Source organism: Tubulanus polymorphus, chromosome 8 (assembly GCF_964204645.1).
Source record: "Tubulanus polymorphus chromosome 8, tnTubPoly1.2, whole genome shotgun sequence".
NCBI lineage: Eukaryota > Metazoa > Nemertea > Palaeonemertea > Tubulaniformes > Tubulanidae > Tubulanus > Tubulanus polymorphus.
In genome coordinates this window covers 12,723,073-12,745,041 of record NC_134032.1, presented here as the reverse complement: position 1 = coordinate 12,745,041, position 21,969 = coordinate 12,723,073, and the positions used below count along the sequence as shown (strand labels likewise).

The 21,969-nt window shown below is 40.6% G+C and overlaps 4 protein-coding genes across 6 annotated transcripts; 2 read left to right on the top strand and 2 right to left on the bottom strand.

The window, feature by feature from the left end:
* The first annotated feature begins 46 nt into the window (after positions 1-46).
* Positions 47-6,490, top strand: LOC141909715 (organic solute transporter subunit alpha-like). 3 transcript variants are annotated; one of them, XM_074800304.1, is made up of 10 exons: positions 47-201; positions 766-850; positions 2,428-2,549; positions 2,991-3,169; positions 3,510-3,583; positions 3,998-4,156; positions 4,545-4,638; positions 4,717-4,975; positions 5,258-5,485; positions 6,052-6,489. In XM_074800304.1, exons 3-10 carry the CDS (start codon positions 2,477-2,479, stop codon positions 6,114-6,116), a joined length of 1,131 nt encoding a protein of 376 aa, XP_074656405.1. In that variant the 5' UTR covers positions 47-201; positions 766-850; positions 2,428-2,476; the 3' UTR covers positions 6,117-6,489. The 3 variants fall into 3 exon arrangements, with proteins under 3 accessions (XP_074656405.1, XP_074656403.1, XP_074656406.1); XM_074800302.1 differs by having other exon boundaries at positions 761-850; XM_074800305.1 differs by lacking the exon at positions 766-850 and having other exon boundaries at positions 6,052-6,490.
* A 4,224-nt stretch (positions 6,491-10,714) lies between these two features.
* On the top strand, positions 10,715-15,381 carry LOC141910199 (uncharacterized). Its single transcript, XM_074800912.1, has 5 exons — positions 10,715-11,340; positions 12,483-12,510; positions 13,649-13,970; positions 14,449-14,513; positions 15,012-15,381. The coding sequence occupies exons 1-5, from the start codon at positions 11,260-11,262 to the stop codon at positions 15,020-15,022; spliced, it is 507 nt and encodes a 168-aa protein (XP_074657013.1). The 5' UTR covers positions 10,715-11,259; the 3' UTR covers positions 15,023-15,381.
* Positions 15,382-15,390: 9 nt separating this feature from the next.
* LOC141910198 (tubulin alpha-1C chain-like) lies at positions 15,391-19,179 on the bottom strand. Its single transcript, XM_074800911.1, has 3 exons — positions 19,019-19,179; positions 17,576-17,798; positions 15,391-17,285 (listed from the first exon to the last, which is right to left on the bottom strand). Exons 1-3 carry the CDS (start codon positions 19,019-19,021, stop codon positions 16,153-16,155), a joined length of 1,359 nt encoding a protein of 452 aa, XP_074657012.1. The 5' UTR covers positions 19,022-19,179; the 3' UTR covers positions 15,391-16,152.
* A 737-nt stretch (positions 19,180-19,916) lies between these two features.
* On the bottom strand, positions 19,917-20,921 carry LOC141910376 (allatostatin-A receptor-like). The gene has a single exon (XM_074801110.1). The coding sequence runs from the start codon at positions 20,919-20,921 to the stop codon at positions 19,917-19,919; it is 1,005 nt and encodes a 334-aa protein (XP_074657211.1).
* Positions 20,922-21,969: the final 1,048 nt, after the last annotated feature.

Genomic DNA, 21,969 nt, shown 5'->3' with positions numbered 1-21,969 from the left:
AGAAACTGATAAGTCAATGCCTAATTCTTAGTGTCTCTAATTATCAACGAAAATCAGACGAATAACCTTTAATTTACTTGTAGAGCTTATGTACAAATGAGGTTAACAACAAGTTTAGATATACTTCACTTTAGCAGGGGCAGTTACTGAATGGTTGTTTTACTGTCAACCTGGGACCTAGCGTAGCTCCAGTTTCATCGTGTAAGTTAAATATGAGTCAATTTCAGTTCGATTCCATGATATGCTCGCAATTGAGCGTTTAGTCGGGCCATGTAAAGTCAACGTCTTAAAGTTTCCACACTGTCAATGCAAGTGACCATACCTTGGTTTCAATATCACTATAGAAATTTGGATCAAAATTTGGCGTACTGCGGGGTCCCATGCAAGAAACCCGGTTATCCTAACCATGCTTACCCGGGATTAGGCTAACCTCCTTGTGGGCTTATACCACGGTTAAGCACTTGCAGCCGCGCTTGTTAACATCTCGATCTTGATCTTGAATTGCGACCACGCATAAGCGTGCCGTTAGTGTCGCAGGGGCGTGTCGTGTATAGAATGGCCTGCGGGCGGAGGAGACTTGATCGACCTCGACCTCTGCTGCTTTGTTCCAGTCAACTGGTGGCAGTCGATAACAGCTGCGCCAATCGACTACTGTCGGTAACAGCCTGTTTCTGTTGAACCTGTTAACAGTCGATGCAAAAAAATGCTTTTTTATCAACACGTCCCTCTGGAATTTAAGTGAAAATGCTCTATTCTGTAGATTAGAATGGAGATCTAATGTGAGTTGGTCGCCGGGTGACTTTAGGACACAAGTTGTTCGTTCAATTACCGCAATTACGTAGGGTAAAAGGTAAAGGGTTAAATCTATAGTGTAATTTTTTATAGCCTTGTTTATGCCCATCTCTAAACGCGGAAAACGGAATGGCGGAAACGGAGTAGCGGAGGGAGTATCTATGAAGGCGGAATGGCCTAAAATTCGGTTGTGGATTATACAGAAAACATATATTTATATTATACTGAACCTGGATTTTACTGCACGCGGTAGACCTACCCCGGGTCTACCGCGTGCAGTAAAATCCAGGTTCAGTATAATATAAATATGGCCGTGTTCAGCCGGCGTGTGTTTCAGTACCATACTCGTCAGGATAAAGCCCAAGGAGTGAGTGTAGGCCCTTAACCTCATTACAAGTAAATAGGCCTACTAATCTCGTGAATGTCCGCTCATTAGTAGTGACTAGCCTATACGCTGTGCAGACAAAAAATTTTCTCAATAAATATGCAAAGACTGACCAATCATTATCACAAAAAAAATATTTCATTCCTCAACCGAACGGAGAATGATGCATAGACTACATGTAGGGTTATTTACAAATCAAAACAACACAAATTACGTACCGGGTACCAGTAAGAGTAATCAATAGTACGAAATTCAATGTAGCGTAATTTAAAGGAATTCGATGGAATATCAAAATTTCAAGGATAAAATTAAACTGTAGAGTCAACAATCAGTGGAAGATAAACCCACTATATGAAATAATTTATCGAAGGATTAAAAACAGAATTGTTTAACTGATCAAAACTGTGTGAATTCTTAAATTTTAATTAATTGATTAAGTTTTTTTTATCTACATTGGCGGTTTTGATCCACTGTGTGATGTTTGTAGCTAAATATAACAGATGCATGTCTGTATGTATATTAATTTTATGCTGTTGCGTTGACGACGAGGTATTGAAAATACATTGATTCCACCATTCCGCCTTCATAGATACTCCCTCCGCTATTCCGTTTCCGTCATTCCGTTTTCCGCGTTAAGAGAACTACCCACCCTACACATATACATGCATGTATTCACACATTTATTGTAGATGTTTCTGCGCTCTAAGCAAATGTGTTTTTGTTGAGCAAAAACTAAACTAAACCAAAGTACGTACGTACACGGCCGAAAACAGGAACAAACATTATTAAGCAGTGAATTTGCGCGAGAAATATCACAATATGCTTGTGAATGTACTACAGAACTCAATCTCATAATCACTTCCGCATTCAAATCTCCCTTTCCCGGCTTTTTATTTACTCTGCTGGTGGTCGTGTGAAGTTGCGTTAAGAAGACCGACCATTCCTGACCGTGACGAAGGGATAACCAATAGACCCCTGCTTCTAGTCGGTATAGAAGATATTCGACACGGTGCCGTAGTTTTTTGGGGTTCTATAATTAATCTTATAACCATATTGTTCGATTTAATCACCACGAACCAGTTTAGTCGTATATACCAGAGAGTTTAATGTATAAATTTGGTCATTTCATTATTCCGTGAACCAATCCGGACGTAGGCTTATAAACTAAACCAAACCTGGCTGGGAAAACACCGATTAAAAAGATATATTCCGCCACAAGTTAAAAATACAATTGTTCGGTTTGTTTAAAGGAGTGTGTCGCAGAATAAGCGAGAGCCGAAATACACCAAAGCTTTCACGATGAACGAATCAAAAACGAAAGCAGACATCAATTGCACGGATGAACTACCAACTATTACTCAATTTTTCACAGGTACGTAATTTCTCCTATCATGAAGGGGTTTCGTCAGTGGGGTTTCCCCCTTAATGGGATCACCGCTAAAGCCGCCATCACACTGGAGCGTCTTTGATCCGGGCCACCAAATTCAATTTTTCATATCTGTGCTAAGTGTGCCCGTGTCGGGATTTTTAAAAAGGTTTGGCCAAAGGTTTGGACCGACCGAAAACGTCGGTAGAGACCCGTGCCAAATTTAAGCGCTGGTCAAATGATTCCACTGACTAGGAAATGATTGACATTGCCTACCGCAGCATCTTTTTGCCTATAATGAAGAATAAAGTGATTTACGAGTGAACGCACTCTCTGATTAAGGCACGGATCAAATTTGACTCGGGGTCTGGTCCGGGCCAAATCATCTACGTGTGATCGCGCCTAAAATGTGACGATGAACTGATCTGAGCATCCTTTTTCGTGTAGTGATTCCTTCTCCGGAGTTTTACGGATTGATCGTCTGTTCAGTGGTCGTTTTCGCCACGTTCGTTTTGTTCTTCGAGGAGATGTATCAACTGTACGGAGCGCTCGACCAGACGATCAACCAGACGACAGGCGGACTGGTGAAACGTAGTAAAATCACCTTCCTACTCTTTCTTTATCCCGTAAGTGTCTGCAAGTGGCGAAGTATCGATTGAAGTCTCGTATATCGATTCAAGACCCTTAACTATTTCAAGTATTTCCAATTCGACATCCTTTTCGACATAGGTTTCAAGAATCGTGTAATTCAAAGTTCAATTACTCACTCAATGTTGCTTTAAGATAGTTGTAAAAGTGGTATTGATTCATTCCTATCTGTAGTTGAAATCTTGAGAATGAAAAAATGATCTGAAAGAAAAGAATAAATTGAGGGTCATGGTCTCCTGATATATAATAACTAGAAAATAATATCCTGGAATTATTTTTTCTGAAATTATATTTTTCTCATGTTTCTTGAATTTTCAGATGACGAGTTTCACTTCATTATTAGCCGTATGCATTCCCCGTTCGATATTCCTGAATTCTATCGTAGCTTCAATGTGAGTCTTCCATATAATCACTATTGATAAACAGTCCTCTTCGGGAATACTGAAGTTGGCTGTTAGGATATAAAGTCGAAACGTCGAAAATAAATCATTCGCTACAACGAAACATTTTCTCAGCGTAGGAGACTTCCTCTATTATCGCCTGCCGTGTATTCAGTCGTCCGTGGTCTCGACCGGTTTTCATAATGGTTATAGTCCTACTTTCTAACCACACGGTCGCAGTTTCGCAAAACAATTTACGATTTACTGTTTGCGCCGAAATAAAGAAAAAATTCATTTCAATGACCTGAAAGTAATTGTTATTTTGCCATTTGGATTATAATTGCTTTTTCAAATTGGCCCGACCAATTCTCACGACCACGGCCCACGGACTCCTCCGAGTAAACTATTCTTCGCTTGAATTTTCAGGTATCTATCGCTGTGTATCTACAAATTCGTAGATTTAATGATAAGTTATATGGGTGGGCCGGAGGGCTGTGTACAGATGCTGTCTCAAGATAAACTGTCAATGAGTACTCCTCCTTGTTGCTGCTGTTGTATCTGCTTACCTTTGGTAAAACTGACGAGGTAAGCACAACCCATCCGATACTTACTACTCGGGTTAGTAGCCCTTCATGTTTTAAAGTTTTGAAAAGCGTTAATGCGAAAACGTGCCACGTAAGGATTTCTTCATTTACAGAATCAAAAGAATTAGCATCTTATACTCCTTTGACCAATTTCACGAAATTAGATTACGATAGGTTATCAAAATTAAACTCTCACTCCAAACTCAATTTGACAGACGAGGCGTTTTTCCCTATTTGACCTTGAACTGATATGGTTATTGAGCAGACGACCTTGAGATTAAGATATCAATAACCCAAAAGTTCTTGTGCAAAACTATAAGTTTTTATTGATTTTCTTTTTTGCAATATCTGTTGAACTTTAGTAACGTTTCTTGATTTTTTTTTTACAGACAGAATCTAAAGAGAATTGTTTACGTCGTGGGTCAGTTAATTATCGTACGGCCGATACTGACCTACATCCATTCGCTGATCGTTGCCGAAACGGTAATTAACGGTTTCTTTTTTTCAAATTTGAAAAATGTACCAATATTTTATTCAACTAGAAACTGATAATCTTTACAGAGAGCTGTTGGTGACACTTACACGGCAATATCAGTGCTAACGGCACTGTCTACAGTTACCGCTATGTGGGGCTTAGCAATGATCTATCGTACTACCAGACCTTACCTTAAATCAAGGGGTATCGCCGGCAAATTTATCTGCATGCAGCTACTGATCGTGTTCAGTAATCTACAAGGTTCGGTGATTTTGAAGACGATTCAGAGATTTGGAGGAATTCCCTGTCAAACTGGACTGCTCGCTACGCAGTCCAGAGCGGCAAGTGAGTATCGGCCTGTTGCCTAATACCTAATATTCTATTTGCGATCCGTGAGGTAGGACATTAACTACTGCAGCAATTGAAGATTCCACTTGTGGCAAGTGAAGATCCGTCAGGTGTCACTAGTGGGCAATTGGACATCGGCTACTGTAGCAATAGAGGATTCCACTTGTTGCAAGTGAGGATCCACGTGTTGCGCTAGTAGTTAGACGGTCATTAACTCGTTATTTTCTTTAACCCAGTCATGTCATAGCGAGATTCATTACATTATTTAGTTTTCTTCAGATATTCACAATATCATGTTGATAGCTGAAACGTTCTTGCTAGCGATCCTCGCCAGACGAGCTTACTTCATACCAGTGACGTCAACGGACGACGAACAGGACGCGGTCGATCTGGGGTCGTCTGACTATAAACCGTTTGACGAATCGAACACTCAATCGCAAATATCTCTACACGAAATATCGCCAGGGGCTACAGAAGAAAAGGGGGCAGAGAATTTACCGCAAAATGGTAAATATTTGGGATACTTTACTATCGTCGGTGAAGAGCAATTGGACTTTTGATAAGTCATTTCAGAAGGCAGTCTATAAAGTGAAATACCGACGATATTACAGATTTAACTACCAAAATCTGCTGAAGTGACGTCAGTGTAACAGATTTTCGTTATCAAATCTTCAAATATACTGTTGGTCTTTTATAGTAAGCACCTGACTTCTGAACTGTGGGGTTCACCCGCCTCTCCGTCCCAGGAGCAATCAGGGTTACCTGGCCGCTGTATAGATGACTCGCTATGAGTACTTTGACTCAGTTTTTCACTCCTACCGCGAGGGGAGGAAATGGATTGTGTCACCTCCGGCTTTGTTGTTGATATCCCCTCCAGTGCTTGCAGCACTGATCTAATAAGATATAAGATATTTTCAAACCGGGCCAAATTGGTATAGTAGTAACGATTGAGTGATTTTCGTGTGAACGCGCTAGGCTTAATTTGACTCTGGCCTGGAACGGGCCAGTTTGACACGGTCCAAATCGTCTCCGTCTGATAGCTACTACGACAATCTCCTATATTTATTTTGTAGGTACGGTTGGGACGTCGGAGAAAAGTGTGAACGGCGAATATGACTTAAAGAATCACTATGTCTAGTGATTTAACTGTGTCCGGTGCGGTGTGTTATCACGTAAATCGGTTGTGACGAAAAGAAATGATTCGCCCCATAGAAGCAGTTATAACCGCGAACAGCATAATGCGGGATTCATCCCAGTAAAAAGTGAACAGTGGACTTATGATGCTGAGCTGAATCGAGCAATAGCATGAATAAACTTTCGCTAATAAAACAAAAGAAACAAACAAAATGAAAATTGTTTTAGCAATTATGTCCAATGTGAATCAACGGCATAGTTTCCAAATCTGAGGAATCTACTTTCCTGGAAAATATGACCACATCTATTATTTCATTTATAGCATGACATTTGTATCAGGGTAAAAACTTAAAACCAAATACGATCAAGATGTTCTTATCTGATTTTATGATTTGTTTGGAATATTTGTATTCGTCAAGACGCCCGTGTGCGTGTCCGTGTGCGTGTACATGCATGCGTGCGTGTTAGAATTCTACTCACAATTTCTACTATGAAATCAATGAGATTTCCAATATCGAAAAACAGCCACTCAGCACACTTTCAAAAACTCATCGTCCACATTTCGCATGTGTTCAGAACTATTGCTGAGACATTTCCAATTGAAAATGAACTACAAACACGACACATTAGACATTTTATCAGCACACTTTCAAAAACTGATCGTCCACACTTCACATCTGTGTTCAATTGAAAATGATCTACACACACGAGGCGTTATAAATCATTTCATCCCCATTCTTTGAGAATCTGTTCAGCACATTATCCAAGAAAACTTTGAAAATGTACTGCATATACAAACACCTGACATTAGCTAGAATAGCTGAGGGGTACAGGTGCTGGCTGCAGAATAGCTGAGGGGTACAGGTGCAGGCTGCAGAATAGCTGAGGGGTACAGGTCCAGGCTGCAGAATAGCTGAGGGTTGCAGGCCCTGGCAGCAGGTCCAGGATATAGTGTACAAAGCACTTCATGAACTTGCTATTGACATTTCCAATTTCTGTTCGGCATCGGGTTGTTGCTGTGTGTTTCGATATATCTGTTCCGAAAAAAGGAAATTATCGGCAAAATGTCTCGAAAACGAAAAAATGAATATTTCATGGAGAGAACGAATGACGTCAACTCGATAGTAACGAGTTGACGTTTAGCTTACCAGTGGTCGCGTGACATTTCAGTCGTACACGATCCATTTACGTGCTTTATGAGTTGATTTTGGTCATAGCTCGGTCATTTTTGGTAGCACTACACCCGGAATAGGTCTTAAACTGATAGGAACCGGGAGCCAGCTTCACGGGGGTAATGGCGGTGTGCCATAGCCAGCAGAATTTTATCGGTGTTTCAAGCTGTTTTGACGGATTGCAAAATGTGTATCGTAATAAACAGTCAGGATAACACCGTTTTACATGTTTTCAAGGTTTTTTTTGAGGGTGAAGAGTTTGAAGTTGTCCCCTCGACAAAACGTAAAAATCTCAAAAAACGCTTCCAACCTAATTCAATAATGTCTTTTGGGCAATCCGTCGATACAGTAACGGCTTCGATACGTCGTCGCTATGTTGTTCCGATCAGTTCAAAACTTATTTCGGGTGTATAGTCCCAAAATTGACCGAGCTATGCCCAAAAAACGTCCAACCATTCTTCCAAAATTCTAGTGAAAATATGAAACAGTTATATTCGCAGGCGTTTTTTATTGGCGCGATTTATTTTTACTTGTTGATTAATTTCACCGCGGCGTGGCGTCTGGAACATGCACTTCGAACGGGAGCCTCGCTGACTCAGCCTGCCTACTTCGGCCGTAAGTTTTTTCAAACACATTCTATTAGCAGCTTAACTTTTTAACTTTTCAGGGATCGTTATCGTTAAACCCTCAGATTGAGTAGAATTTAAATCGCAACTGAAATTCGGCCCAGGTTTTTATCCGCATAGATTTTAACTAACATCGAGTCGAACATTAGTTCGTACTAACCGTTCTGATTTGAAATCGACTCTTGTGTAATTATTTCTAAGATGAACTGATTCAACCCAACTACATAGTTCCGAGTAACATTTCGCAATTGTTTAGGCGCGCGTTGTCTATAAATCGGTATTGAACGATGAAAGGACAATGTTTGTAATCTCTTGTCACTCTCTGTGTGAAAATGTTCAAAATGTTGCTTTGCTATTTTGTGGCTACGTATATCGATGTACAATTCATCATTGCTAAGATGGATCATTTCTAAACGGAGCCGTCTGCATGATTCGACGCGCTGGGCTAAAACTGCGTCGGCTCGCTCTATACAGCTGTCTTACGGTCGTTTAAATGCACGAACCCCACAGGTGTGGAAAATTTTGATCTTCAAAAAGGAAAGAAAAGATGCTGTCTAGGGTTTGTTCTCCAAAATGATATTCCCCAAGTTTTAATCTGAGCTACAGAACTCTGTGTTCAGGAGTCCAGGCTAGGTGCCCCCAATAATTGCCCCTGAATGGAGAGACAAGGCAGTGCGAGTCTTAAAGTTCGAACTATGAACCCCTACATTTCCTTGTATTTTGAACAGGTTGGAACACCACTGTTTACGAAGGTGAACCCTCAACAGAGGCAGACAGCTCTTTCAGTTCAGTGAGCTGCCCGAGCGATATGGTGATGGTTAGCTGCAGGTGCTCGAACAGGTGCGACGGTGCCCTTTTCGAATCCGACAACTCAACGTGTACTTCCCGCAACGCTAAGTCACCAAAGGGAACTACCCGGGTAGGTCGCCTACAGCAGATTTGCTTCTATGATCAATGTCTAAGGGGGTCTTGTGCCTATGGTCATAAATTCATTCATCATTAGAATCTAAAGAGAATAGCCATCAGGACTTCTGAGAAGAAATTTGACTACGAAATTAAAAAAGAAAACTTTAAATCACCAAGAAAAATGGTAGACAGCACCCTCATATGAACACTAAGAGGGCACTCACGAATACACTTAGTTTCAAAGCAAGAGGCTGTCTAGTCACAGGCCTTCAATTGACGGTAAATTATGATATGATATGGTATAAACTGTAAGTTTTTTTCGGTATCGGTGATTCTTTTTTCGCCGGACTAAAAAACGCTGTTTTTCACGAAATATGGTTCTTTTCAACATGTGGTTTTCCTGATCAATTTGTATTCATAAATCCTTGTTTTTCTTCGGTACAGGCGATTATCGAGTGTATACCTAAAAGTCCGCAGCGACAATTTTTGACGATAGGGGAATTCAGTAATATGAAGAAAGACCCATCAGCTCGGTGCCCTTCTGGATGGACCGCAGTTGCCTGTGCGCTACGATCTCCGTAAGTCATTATCAGGACCCGGTTTCACAGTTGCGAGTCATGAGTTTTAAACTTTCAGTTAGAAGTAGTTAGTGTTTGAAATTCACAGTCGAATCCAACTGGCAACTGTGGAACTGGTTCCGGTCGTAAACCGGACCCACTTTCACAAAAAGCAGTTTTGTGCATCTGGATCGCGCGGTTTATAATTATCGTGGGTTTGAACATCATATTTCGATGTTGAAAATGGTTTTTTTAGGAACAGTCATAAATTTGTAAATGCGGTGATGATGATCTTTACTGAGAGTTGTTATTCCAACGGTTGTAAACATTGCAGTATGATGGTCCGGTGCATCAAAGAAGTACCAGGTAAATATATCCATATATCGTACTAACATATTGTATGAATTCTGGACCAGCATTTCATGTGTTGTGTTGTGATATTGCCGTCCGTCGAAGCCATGACTGAGACACCTAGTCAGTAACTAGGTTTTTTAGTAAGTTAAATTGATCATTCCCTAAGAAGCAAATTCCTCCCATCTAACGGCATAACGACGATGGTAAGTCTATTGGCTACTGAATACCACGTGTCAGAGTTCTACCAAGGATGCGAAAGTCTGATGTTGCGGGTTTGAATATTCATTTTTCAGAAAATTTGTGAAAGCAGATTTTGTTAAACTATTTTTTTTCAGTTGGGACTAGAAAACCAGTGAAAAACAAAAACAGAAAACTGGCCTAAAAATCTGCGTATTCAGAAAAAAACATATCCGATTTTTCAATGATCAGTAATGAATTTTCCATTTAGAATTTTTGTGAAAAAAAATCGTTGCTTTCTTTTATTGACACGCTTCCAAAAACTGATCATCCACAGTTCACATGTGTTCAGGACTTTGACCTGGGTTATTTTCTATTGCAAATGAACTACAAACACCAGACATTAAACATTTTATCAACGAAGTTTCAAAAATCGATGGTTTGTGAGACAATTCTATTGCTGCAGTTCGATTCCACAGCCATGTGTCTCGGGTGAAGTCCTGATTCGTGAAGCCATGACCAGGTTTGTCTTAAATACGGATATTTTGAACCGGGATGAGGGCTATTAGTGAAAACAACATTTCCCCTTTTCAATTCATGGAAATAATAATTTTTCATTCAAACGAATTCTGGCTTTTTCCTTATCAAATTCGATTTCACGGATCCAATTTTACATCGAAGTATACTTTGTATATGAAAGACGGAAGTTTTCCAGACATGTCGCCCGTATTTGCTGAAATAGGCGGATGTTATTCAAATTTGTTCATTATAATCCAAAAATCCCGATGCTCTACGATATGCATATTACTGTTATATTCAGTATAAATTCATAAAGGCCAATACGATATAAACAATCCAGTCGCATTAACGTCACAGATCTCTCTTGAATAAAGGGAAAGCTGCCAGCTGCTCGATCTGGCTGTTTAGGTACCACATATGCGAGCTGTATAATATTTGAAATCTAAATTTTAACGGACAAATGATTAAATAAGTCGGTTATTTTTACTTATTCGAATCGGGAAAAGGAGCCGAAATCGATTTCGTCGATGGCGTCGGACGTATTAGAAAGACATCGCTCGTAGCTTCGACACTTTCGAGGTTTTTTTTCGCGTATGCGCGGATGATTTCAAATATCGAAATTATGAAAATTTTGAAATTTGAAATTAACCGTCAACCGTTACGAGTTCGTGTTAAATAGTACGTTATCAGGGGAAAATCGATTTCGGAGTTACGTACACAATACGTCGTTATGAAAGGTGCCGTTTTCAATTGGTCCTGACGACATATCTGAAATCACGCCGGATTTCTATCCTCGTTACACTTGACCTACCGGCCTGGATATCGAATTCAAGGCTATGAGGATTTTGTTTCGGTTTGCGGTGCTCGTGGTATGTTTCCTGTTGGTGACATGTGTTCCCGATTCTGGAATTAACAAGGTACGTGTGTTTTGTACGGATAAACACTACATTACTGAATTACAATCTCTGCACTGAAAGCAGTATTCATTGAAAAAAAGTGTCTTATTGCTAATTATATCAAACACGATCTTCAATCACCCTGCTATAATTCTATGCTCTAGTATTTGAAGAATTTTACCATTCTTAACTTAACCCTTTATAAGTAAGAGATGCAGAGTCTACTGTATTTCTCATACTATTACTCGCTATTCAAAACCAACTCGGGTTGCAATTTTACCAGTCTAAACTTGACCGCAGTAAGAGACAGAGTCTACTGTATTTCTTAAACTCTTACTCAGTATTTTACTCCAACTCGTGATAGAATTTTACCGCGCTCTCAAGTTTACCACAGTAAGATTCAGAGTCTACTGTACTTCATAAACTCTTACTCAGTATTTGAAAGCAACTCGGACAAACTTGACCGCAGTAAGAGACAGGGCCAATGTATTTCACAAACCCTTACTAGGTAACTGACACCAACTCGGGGTAGGATTTAACCAGTCTCAACTTATACCCTGAGAAGAGACTTCTCGCACTTCTACTCGATTTGATCTCAACTCGGGGTGGAATTTATCTGTACCGAGTAAGAGACAGGGTCTAGCGCATTTCGCAAACTCTCACTCTGGTATTTGACACCAACTCGAGTAAGATGGACATATTATATTTTATATTTTCCGAAATGTAATGTATAGTTCTGAACGTACAGTATTCGTAGAAATTTATTGTATGAAATTAAGGACCATGATGGTCTATTTCAATAAACTTAAACTTAAAACTTATAATAGCACGATAACCACACTCAAACGTGGTGAACGGATAATAGGATAAAAACCCCCTATGTAAAATAAAAATAATTAAAAATCGAGAACTGTCAATATCTCACACCTGACGATGATCTCTTGTGTGAGATCGAAACGTCGTGTTTTTTACATTTTAGAAATAAATTCTCGATTTTAAATTCTCATAATTGTACATAGTGGTTTTTATCCTATTCATGTGTAGAATGTTTTATTCTAGAGGGTTCGTTCGTTTGTAACGGCAGAAGCTGTGCACAGGGGAAGCGACTCAAGCGCTTTGTGACCCGTTTTTCCCGATTTAAAATCAAATATTTCCGTTTTTAGCGACAGACCTTCGATGAAAGAATATTTGGTAAGTTTTTTACAAACGAGAAAAGAACACATTATATCTTTTATCCCCTAATCACATCCTAACCACATTTATCAGACTTTATTGCCAATAAAGATACGGTTTTGATGATAATCACACTTTTTTACATTTATCTAACATAGAAAATCATGTATGATGCAAATTGAAGTCGTCAGTTAAAAGTTGTTTGCGCACCCAAGAGGACATCCTCCCACGGCAGGGATTCAAACCTGGTGGCATCGCTACACTCAGCCACGGCACGAACCTTTCGTACCGTGGCAATCTCGATACCGTCAGGTTCGAATCCCTGTCGGTGAGGATGTCAAGAGGATTATATCACCAAGGTTGTCAATAGGGGAGATATATATTACACAATAACAAAATCTTCAATTAAAGCTTGATATATTCTACTGTATTTCACAAACTCTTACAAACTGTTACTCCAGTATATGACCCCAACCCGGACTAGAATTTCACCAGTCGCAATTTAACCGCAGTAAGAGACAGAGTCTACTCGCACAAAAGCTTACTAACTATTTGATACCAACTCGGGGTAGAATTTCTCCAGTCCCAATTTTTTACCGTACTAAGGGACCGAGCCTACTGTATTTCACGATATCAGCCCCAATAATGACAGGATCCCATGCATTTTGTAATCGATCTAGTTATTTTTCAACGCTAGTTTTTTTCGATTTATTTAATCAGCTGATGACGCACATTTATTGTCAATATCTTAATTAGCAGCTGACATTTAGATTCAACTCAAATCAGTATTTCTAGGTCGATAGATTGATTCAGCAACACAGCTGTTCCTCAATATAGTAAAATCATTATTAATTTCTATAATAAACCGACACATTTGACATCCATACACGACAAATTGAGTCGAACTGCCAGCGTAGACAGACGTAAGCGGACACAGTTTATCCTCTCTCATTGATTTTAGTTCACGTGAAGTTTTTCGACACATTATTCAATGGATTTTTGTAATAGAGAAAAAAGAGATTTCGATAGAGAATATTTGAATTTTGTAGAACTGAATTTTCAAAACCCACGAAACTACAAATTTCTTCATACAGAATTACAATTATATACATAATATCTAGTTGATTTTGAATTCATTCTTTTTCCATCACACAAGAAATTCTAGATTCGGCAAATACGAGAAACGACGAAGATAATGCGGCTGTAGAAGAATCGACGATGAACGAGAAATATAAAACTGCCAACGACCGAGAATACAATGAGATGATTAAAAACGTCATAGACGGTTACAAAAACCCGTCTGCCACCGACGACAACGGGAGTGGCGGTGGTGACGTCACGACTAGTGATGACGTCACGACGCATCCGCCTAATTACAGGGATGAATGCATTCCGGAAGAAATCCCCAAAACTGCCTGTCTGAACGGAGGGAAATGTTTCGCTATTCAGTTAGGATCGGCTCGAGTCCTCGGCTGCCAGTAAGTTTTGTCATAGAGCAAGGGCGTCCAAGGGTCGAATATAGTAAAACAACCAAGGCTCTTATTACGTTCTTACGTACGTGTTTGATAGATTAATAGGTTAAAGCTGTGTTCCCGTTCTAAAAATACATTCAAATCTAAATTCTTCTTATACTTGACAAATCGCGTAATTTATTAAGTATAAATGATACATTCTTCCTCATTTGAAAACACTCTGGGGCCAAAAGTGGTCGTTCCCACCCACATACCGGTACCCTCTTGGGGACGGCTATGCGGAGTAGCTTAAAGCAAAGTGAAACCTTACAATGAAAAAATCTTTTTATTATTGACGCCGTAACGATTCACAACGGCCGCGCAGCTGAACAGTCGTGGTATCAAAAACATATTCAAAGTAACTTGAAATTGGAGGAATATAAAAGTAAAAGAAACACATTATACTCACGTCTTTCGAGATTGATTTTCCTCTTGAATATTTCAGCTGCCCGGAGGGTTTCACCGGAAACCGTTGTCAGGAATACCAAATAATTTTTCCCGATTGGTCAAGTAAGTACGCACGCACCAAGCCTACGACAGGTGTGGATGGGCGTCAGTGAGGGAGGCTGATGACCTCTGCGTTTTTATTCCACTGAGAAATAAAGCCAACAAAAACTCAGACGCGATCGATTTTCTGACAGATATAGTTGTAACATAAGCCAAACATCAAATATTTGTTTTGGATTTTTAACGGTTCATCGAACTCTGAGGTTCTTTCATTGTTCGCTTAACACGTGAAAATAAGTTTGTCGTTACATCCGAAATTGTGGCGTCCTGCGGATATTTCCCACGCACCACCCCACGCAAACATGTGGGACATTTCTTATGTCCCGGAAACTAAAAAGTTTAATTCATGTTAAATGTGTTTACATATAACTGTGTGACAGTTTGTTTCAAATTGTTCATTTTCCTATTTATTGAGACGTTCTGTGTGAACATCAACTTCAAATTGAGTTTCAACGATATAAAATGCTTCTTTCAAATCGTCTCCACGTTTTGTTATTTTAGAAATGAGTTGACCGGAAATCGAACTCGGCTTTCCCGCCGGACTGCTACGGACATCGGACCGGATACTTCATTCGCTTCCATTTAAGATCTGACTTAACCTAGTATTTAAAATGTTCTTTTTTCGAATAAATATCCACAATTCTGCGGAGAAACCGTTGTTTCTTTTGCAAAGATCTTATTTCATACCCTAAACAGGAACCACCAATCGGCACCCTGGACCTACCGCCATCATATGATCGACACTTCATCGACTTCCTTCTTATTTCCCCGACTCTAAATATTTTCAATCCAAAATTAATTCACAAATTACGTCTGTTAACAATGGACGTCCAAAATGCTGAACACTTATTATTTCAACTAATTTGTCTTTATTTCATTTGTTGTACCTCATGCATGCTGGAAGACATTCTTCGAAAAAAAATCACAACAATGTTCACAAATCAATGTTTTTCTTACTTAACTTGAAAAAAAGAAATTACAGTTTTCTTCGTGTGCGAATTTCTAACGAAGTGCTTTTTTTAAAACTTTTATGTCATTTTACTTTCGTTTCATAAAAAAATCCCAGAGATATCTTTCTCAGAAAATGTTCGTGGTTATTGGAAGACATAAACGTATCATATTCATTTTCTAAAAAAAACGAATGTGCAACAAGATTTAATACTTGGTAACTGAGGTCTGTGGTGTTCAGGGTTTTTTGTAGCGTCGTCTACACCAGTCGTCTACAGTCTACAGAGGTTAATTTTGGGTTCGATTTATCGACTGGGCATTCGGGTCTAATCCAACCCATACGAACCAGTTCCACACTAATTGTGTCTAAGCGTCAGCTCTCTGCCAAAATACATTGAAACCTCGTTACGACGAACTTCAAGTCGTTACAACGAGGTTCCACTGTACGTTTTCTATTCAAATATTCATTTGGTCAAAATCCACTTAACCCATAACTATTGAACCGCACTCGGTTCCACGATTGTGCGTTGAATTTGACCGATTAGACTTGAAAAATTGGAAACATCAATTCGTACTCTTTAGCTAGATAGATTTAGCCATGACTGTGAAACTGGCCCCAGAGATTTTACATCAATACTCAGTCAACTCGATTCTGGTGCGGATAAGTTTCGATTTTCCTTTTTTACGCCTTTTTCTAATATTCTTCTACGTCGTCATCTTCTTCGAGATCCTGGCAAGAATCGATACCGACCTCGTCGTAATCTTTCTCCAACGCGGCCATATCCTCGCGAGCCTCGGAGAACTCGCCCTCTTCCATACCCTCGCCGACGTACCAGTGAACGAACGCGCGTTTGGCGTACATCAGATCGAACTTGTGATCGAGACGAGCCCAGGCTTCAGCGATAGCGGTCGTGTTACTCAACATACAGACGGCTCTCTGTACCTTAGCCAGATCACCTCCCGGCACGACAGTCGGCGGTTGGTAGTTGATGCCGACTTTGAAACCTGTTGGGCACCAATCGACGAACTGGATGCTTCGTTTCGTTTTGATAGTAGCGATCGCTGTGTTGACGTCTTTGGGGACGACATCTCCGCGGTACAGCATACAACAGGCCATGTATTTACCGTGACGTGGGTCGCATTTCACCATCTGGTTAGATACCTCGAAACAAGCGTTGGTGATTTCAGCAACGGACAACTGCTCGTGGTAAGCCTTCTCGGCGGAGATGACCGGAGCGTACGTGGCCAGAGGGAAGTGAATTCGCGGGTACGGTACCAAATTCGTCTGGAACTCGGTCAAATCGACGTTCAAAGCACCATCGAATCGAAGAGAGGCGGTGATAGAGCTGACAACCTGGGCTATCAACCGATTTAAGTTGGTATAGGTCGGGCGCTCGATATCCAAGTTACGACGACAGATATCGTAGATGGCTTCGTTGTCGACCATGAAAGCGCAGTCGGAGTGCTCCAGAGTTGTATGCGTGGTCAGGATGGAGTTGTACGGCTCGACAACGGCTGTTGACACCTGCGGGGCTGGGTAAACGGCGAACTCGAGTTTGGATTTCTTTCCATAATCGACGGACAGTCGTTCCATCAACAGGGAGGTGAAACCGGACCCGGTACCTCCGCCGAACGAGTGGAAGATCAGGAAACCTTGAAGACCGGTACACTGGTCGGCTAACTTTCTGATTCGGTCGATTACTAAATCAACTAGCTCTTTACCGATCGTGTAGTGACCACGGGCGTAGTTATTTGCGGCGTCTTCTTTACCGGTGACGAGTTGTTCGGGGTGGAACAGTTGACGATACTGGCCAGATCTAACTTCATCTGCAATTACAAAAATATATACATGTACTTGTACATCGAAACAAGCCATTCAGAAAGGTTCGTACAACTTGATTTAGGCGGGTCTCCTTCCACTCACCTACCCACCCCATTCCTTGTCATCTCTAACTCTACTCATGCTAGCATCTCATCTCCCTCATCATCGTCTCTCTCCCTCTTCACTTTCCCTCATTTCTCTCTTTTCCTCCTCTCACTATCACCATACCTCCACCTTTCACTCCCATGTTCACTACCCTTGAATCAGCGTCTAAAAATGCCACGAGTTCACTTACCGACTACAGTCGGTTCCAGATCGACGAACACGGCTCGGGGCACGTGTTTACCGGCGCCGGTTTCGCTGAAGAACGTGTTGAAACTGTCGTCGCCGCCTCCGATAGTTTTATCGCTGGGCATTCGACCATCGGGCTGGATACCGTGTTCCAGACAGTACAGTTCCCAACAGGCGTTACCGATCTGTACACCGGCCTGTCCGACATGGATGGAGATACATTCACGCTGAAAAATAAGAAAAATTGAAAAGACAAATGAAAATGTGATATCTTGTGCAGTTAACATTGTGACTTCCAGAGGGTTGTTCCCTCCGAATAGATTAGTAGTGGGCCCCAGGCTTCTATCATTTTCTTCGACTTCGAATTCACTAATCCTTTTGGGATAATTAGGCAAATTTTGAGGGGTCTTTTAGGAAACCCAAGATATGACCGTGAATGTCACTGAATTAGTTCCTTCAGCCGATCTAAAGAGATTACGATTCAGAATCTCGACCCTGCCACCCAGCAGATGTTGGAGTGTTGTCGGATTTGAAGGGTTAATATATCGGCTGCTAATATCGAGTTTGGTTTTGCACATTTCTGAGAGATGCATGTACCACCAGCAGCAGCAGCATTCCTCTTCCGACGGACTGACTCATAACGGATCCAATTTACTGATGCGCCAGAGCTAACGGTCTATGTATAAACCTTATACTAAACTGATGAAGGAGGCAAATGCTGCTGGTGTTTACTACCATTTGCTGCCGCTGAGTCAGCTCCGTATCCTCCCGGGATAGAAGATGCTCTCTCGTATATGACGTCATCGTTGTAAAAGCTTAATGCGCATTAGGCCCTATACGTGTGTTTAGTTGAAATTTCAATCAATTTGCCACCAGTTTTCAAAATGGATTTTCTACTTAAAGCCATCGGTAAAAACACTAAATATTTTTTTCGTTCGTGCAATCAACCCACGAGTTTAGATAATTGCTCGTAGAATCAACCAAATTTGAAATTAAAAACCAACCTACTTTATCGGCTGTTTTTTGAGTGTGACGTCATAGAGGCTTGGATACATTTTTAATGAATATCGAGTATTTTTCTGATAGTGACACCTACGTACGTATGTTCAGAAGTGACCAATTTCTCCTACCCCCTCCCATCACGGATAGCATGCGCATACGTTATGAACGGTCCCCCAAAAGCAGATAACCTCTGGGTGAAAAAGATTCAAAACACACACACGGCGAATTAGTAAATCATGCCTTAGGATTCGCGGTTGATTTAGGCGCAATTATCTCAAATTCACCAAACATCTTGTAATAATTGCTCGTAGATTTTAGCTATGAGAACGGTGTATTGAAGGTGACCCTCAACGGTTTAGCCGCGTTCAGTCGCGGGGTGGGGGTGGGGTCTCGTGCGGTTTGAAATATCGAACAAAATCAGAATGTCAGTGAAATGTACACTTACCATGATGTTTTCGGCGAGTTGTTCTGTCTCTAATCGATATAGAAAGAAGAATATTTAGATTCTGAAGAGCGGCTGATGTTAGTTGTGTTTTAGATTCCTCTCACACAAAGTCGACTGTATGAAGAGTCAGCGTGTGAGATATCGGAGTGAGAGAGATGCTGGAGTTACAGCAGTTTATATACCCTACACCCTACCCCCACTTGCAGACGAAAGATGGAGCCGGTGTTTGTCGGAATAGATTTAGTAACTCGTGAACTCGCTTGCCAATCTCGGGGTGAGATGACGAAGCTACGAGTCTTTCTGTTGACTTCCGAGAATGGTGTTGTTTGTTTGTTTTATTTAAAAAGATGCTTTTTGATGAATAATGTTTCGTATTCAGTTCCATCGCCAGTGAGTTGTAAAAGATTTACTGTCAGTGAATTAACAGGTAGTATTACAGCGTAGGTTAACTGGTTTTATTTGAAAGTACGTAGTATATATATATATATATATATATATATATATATATATATATATATATATATATATATATATATATATATATATATATATATATATATATATATATATATATATATATATATATATATATATATATATATATATATATTAGCTTCGTCGGCAAAATGAGTAGTCAATATGAAGAAACAACAGTATCTACGTGTAGGGGAGAGTTAACATTAGTTTATTTTCGGGCGTCAGGTCTTATCACTCTAAATTCGCAGCCTGGACGGTCGTTTTCATAAGGATCGAACTGGTCCGATTTGTCGATTTGCTTTCGTAGATGCCAGGGGTATTTTACTATGTGTTTAAAAGAAACGTCCTGCTGTTTTGATTGGGAATTCTATTTTTTTTTTCGTCGATTGGACGCACGGGCGCAAAATTTCTAAAATCGTAATTACGAGAATAAGCGCTTTAAAATCTGTTGAAACATTTTCTTCAACGATTCTCGAACCTCGCGACCTGTTATGGCGTACAGGTACAAGTTGACAGTGTAGTTCAGCAACCACCACAACGACAAAAACTCGTCGATCGTAAACCAGTTTTCTAAATCGCCCGTCGGATAGATTATGTGCAAAAACGTGTCGGGAGCTATGAAAATAATGAATGCGATACAAGTTACTAAAAGCATTACCGTCACTTGTCGGGATTTCTCATTTTTCGAACCGCCAGCCCCGCCCATTTTACTACTATTGCGAACTGATTTGCATAAAACGACAATGATGCACACGTTCGATACGGAAATGATTGACATCGGTAGATACTGCCAGATTATCGAAGTTACTAGGAAATTCGTGGCGAAATCGATGTCGCATTCGAACACGCAGGAATGTATCACGTGATCATAGCCGACGCAGACGGCCATGTAGGCGGTCGAGGTAAAACAGAAACCGAAAACGAAACACGAAGCGATGAGCGAAGTTCGCCGGCGACAGATTTGTTTGGCCAGGAACGGCGTGACGACGGCGACCAGTCTCTCCAGGCAAACGAGCACGATCAGCCAAGAACTGATCATAGTCACGACTATCGGTAGGTATTCGATCAGTTTACAGCGAATGAAACTGTCGATTCTGATCGGAGTGGGTCTGCCGGTCAGGAAGAAACCGTACGACAGCCAACGTAAAAGGCATATATTCAAGACGAGCGTGTCGCTGACCGAGAGGAAAAATATATAAACGCTGAACGAATGTCGTTTCATAGGCGTGAAGACCATTACCGCGCACGATAAAGAGTTGCCCACCATACCCATGACGTAGATAATAACGAATAGACCGAGGGTTATCGGTTGTAACCAGCTGGCCGTGTTGCTCGAATCGAGAAACGCGCCCCAATAACGAATAGTTCGAACTTTGTAGAAAACGACCGTCGCCGATTGGTTATTTCCATCGCCGGTGGCCGTCATATTTGAAAATAACGGCTATAACCGACTAGTGTAGAAACGAACGCAGAGCAGATGTAGATTCAAATTTTACGATGCTTTATTCCAACGTCTATATTTTGACACTCATGGAACTTTATTGGGAGATGTTTCGAAGCGGTGTCGACGAAGAAGAATTATGGCAAAATCTGAACTACAGTTTGTTGGAACGAAGTATTTTTTGCCCAGCTGAAAGATTGCGTTGATGACAGTAACGAATACTGGACTGCTGGCTTGTTCCACCGGTGAGTGATCACTAGAATGACTAATAAATCAACAGTTGCAAAGTTGTAAAATGCGAAGTTAGTTGCAGAGTAACAATATTCCGCTACCCGAAACGACGAGGCCAGACGTGAATATACTGTGAAATATTGCATTGGCGAGTAGAAAATATAGAGAACATAAATGCACCTGTCGCTCCGCACCAGGAACCTCTGTTAGATTAACACTGTGTTATTTGTATAAAATCATGTGATTGATTGACAAATCAGAACTCGCGCATAATAGTCGAAAATGTTGCGGACATTTTAACCAATCACCGACGACCAATAGGCAGACGTTATTTTCAAATTAACGGAAATTTTTATACGACGAATTTCCGACATTTTTTCTTTCATCCGAGAAAATATTATTCAGAACGAAATGCGTGTCTGCATAAACGCGAAAACTACATTTTTCAATTTTCTGATAGCGTGGACTAATGCGCCTTGCAGGCTTTTAGAATGAATAATCTAAGAAATATTTTCTTAAATTATTTGATACACACATTTCAGCGAACGGGCACATATATATGAATTTATGTATAAAACATTTTTAATGGACTCGCTTGGTTAAGACGTCGTGCGAGTGATGTCATAGATCGTTTGCCCAGTCAGATGGGAAAGACTTCTGGTCTTGGCCAACACCACCACCTGGCGGGTTGACCTACTGGAAACAAAGAATCAATCGCAGTAGACGTCTAGAGTTCCCCCAAATTAGATGATCAATGCTACACTTAGAGCCTCTCGATTACCAAATACTTTCAAAAATATGG

Coding starts and splice junctions, on each gene's coding strand:
- LOC141909715 (XM_074800305.1), top strand. CDS start 2,477: ATGAACGAATCAAAAACGAAAGCAGACATCAATTGCACGGATGAACTA. Junction 3,170..3,509: donor TCCTACTCTTTCTTTATCCC/GTAAGTGTCTGC, acceptor TTGAATTTTCAG/ATGACGAGTTTCACTTCATT. Junction 5,486..6,051: donor AGAGAATTTACCGCAAAATG/GTAAATATTTGG, acceptor TTTATTTTGTAG/GTACGGTTGGGACGTCGGAG.
- LOC141910376 (XM_074801110.1), bottom strand. CDS start 20,921: ATGACGGCCACCGGCGATGGAAATAACCAATCGGCGACGGTCGTTTTC.
- LOC141910198 (XM_074800911.1), bottom strand. Junction 17,286..17,575: donor TCTGGAACCGACTGTAGTCG/GTAAGTGAACTC, acceptor TTGTAATTGCAG/ATGAAGTTAGATCTGGCCAG.
- LOC141910199 (XM_074800912.1), top strand. CDS start 11,260: ATGAGGATTTTGTTTCGGTTTGCGGTGCTCGTGGTATGTTTCCTGTTG. Junction 12,511..13,648: donor CTTCGATGAAAGAATATTTG/GTAAGTTTTTTA, acceptor CCATCACACAAG/AAATTCTAGATTCGGCAAAT. Junction 13,971..14,448: donor GCTCGAGTCCTCGGCTGCCA/GTAAGTTTTGTC, acceptor TGAATATTTCAG/CTGCCCGGAGGGTTTCACCG.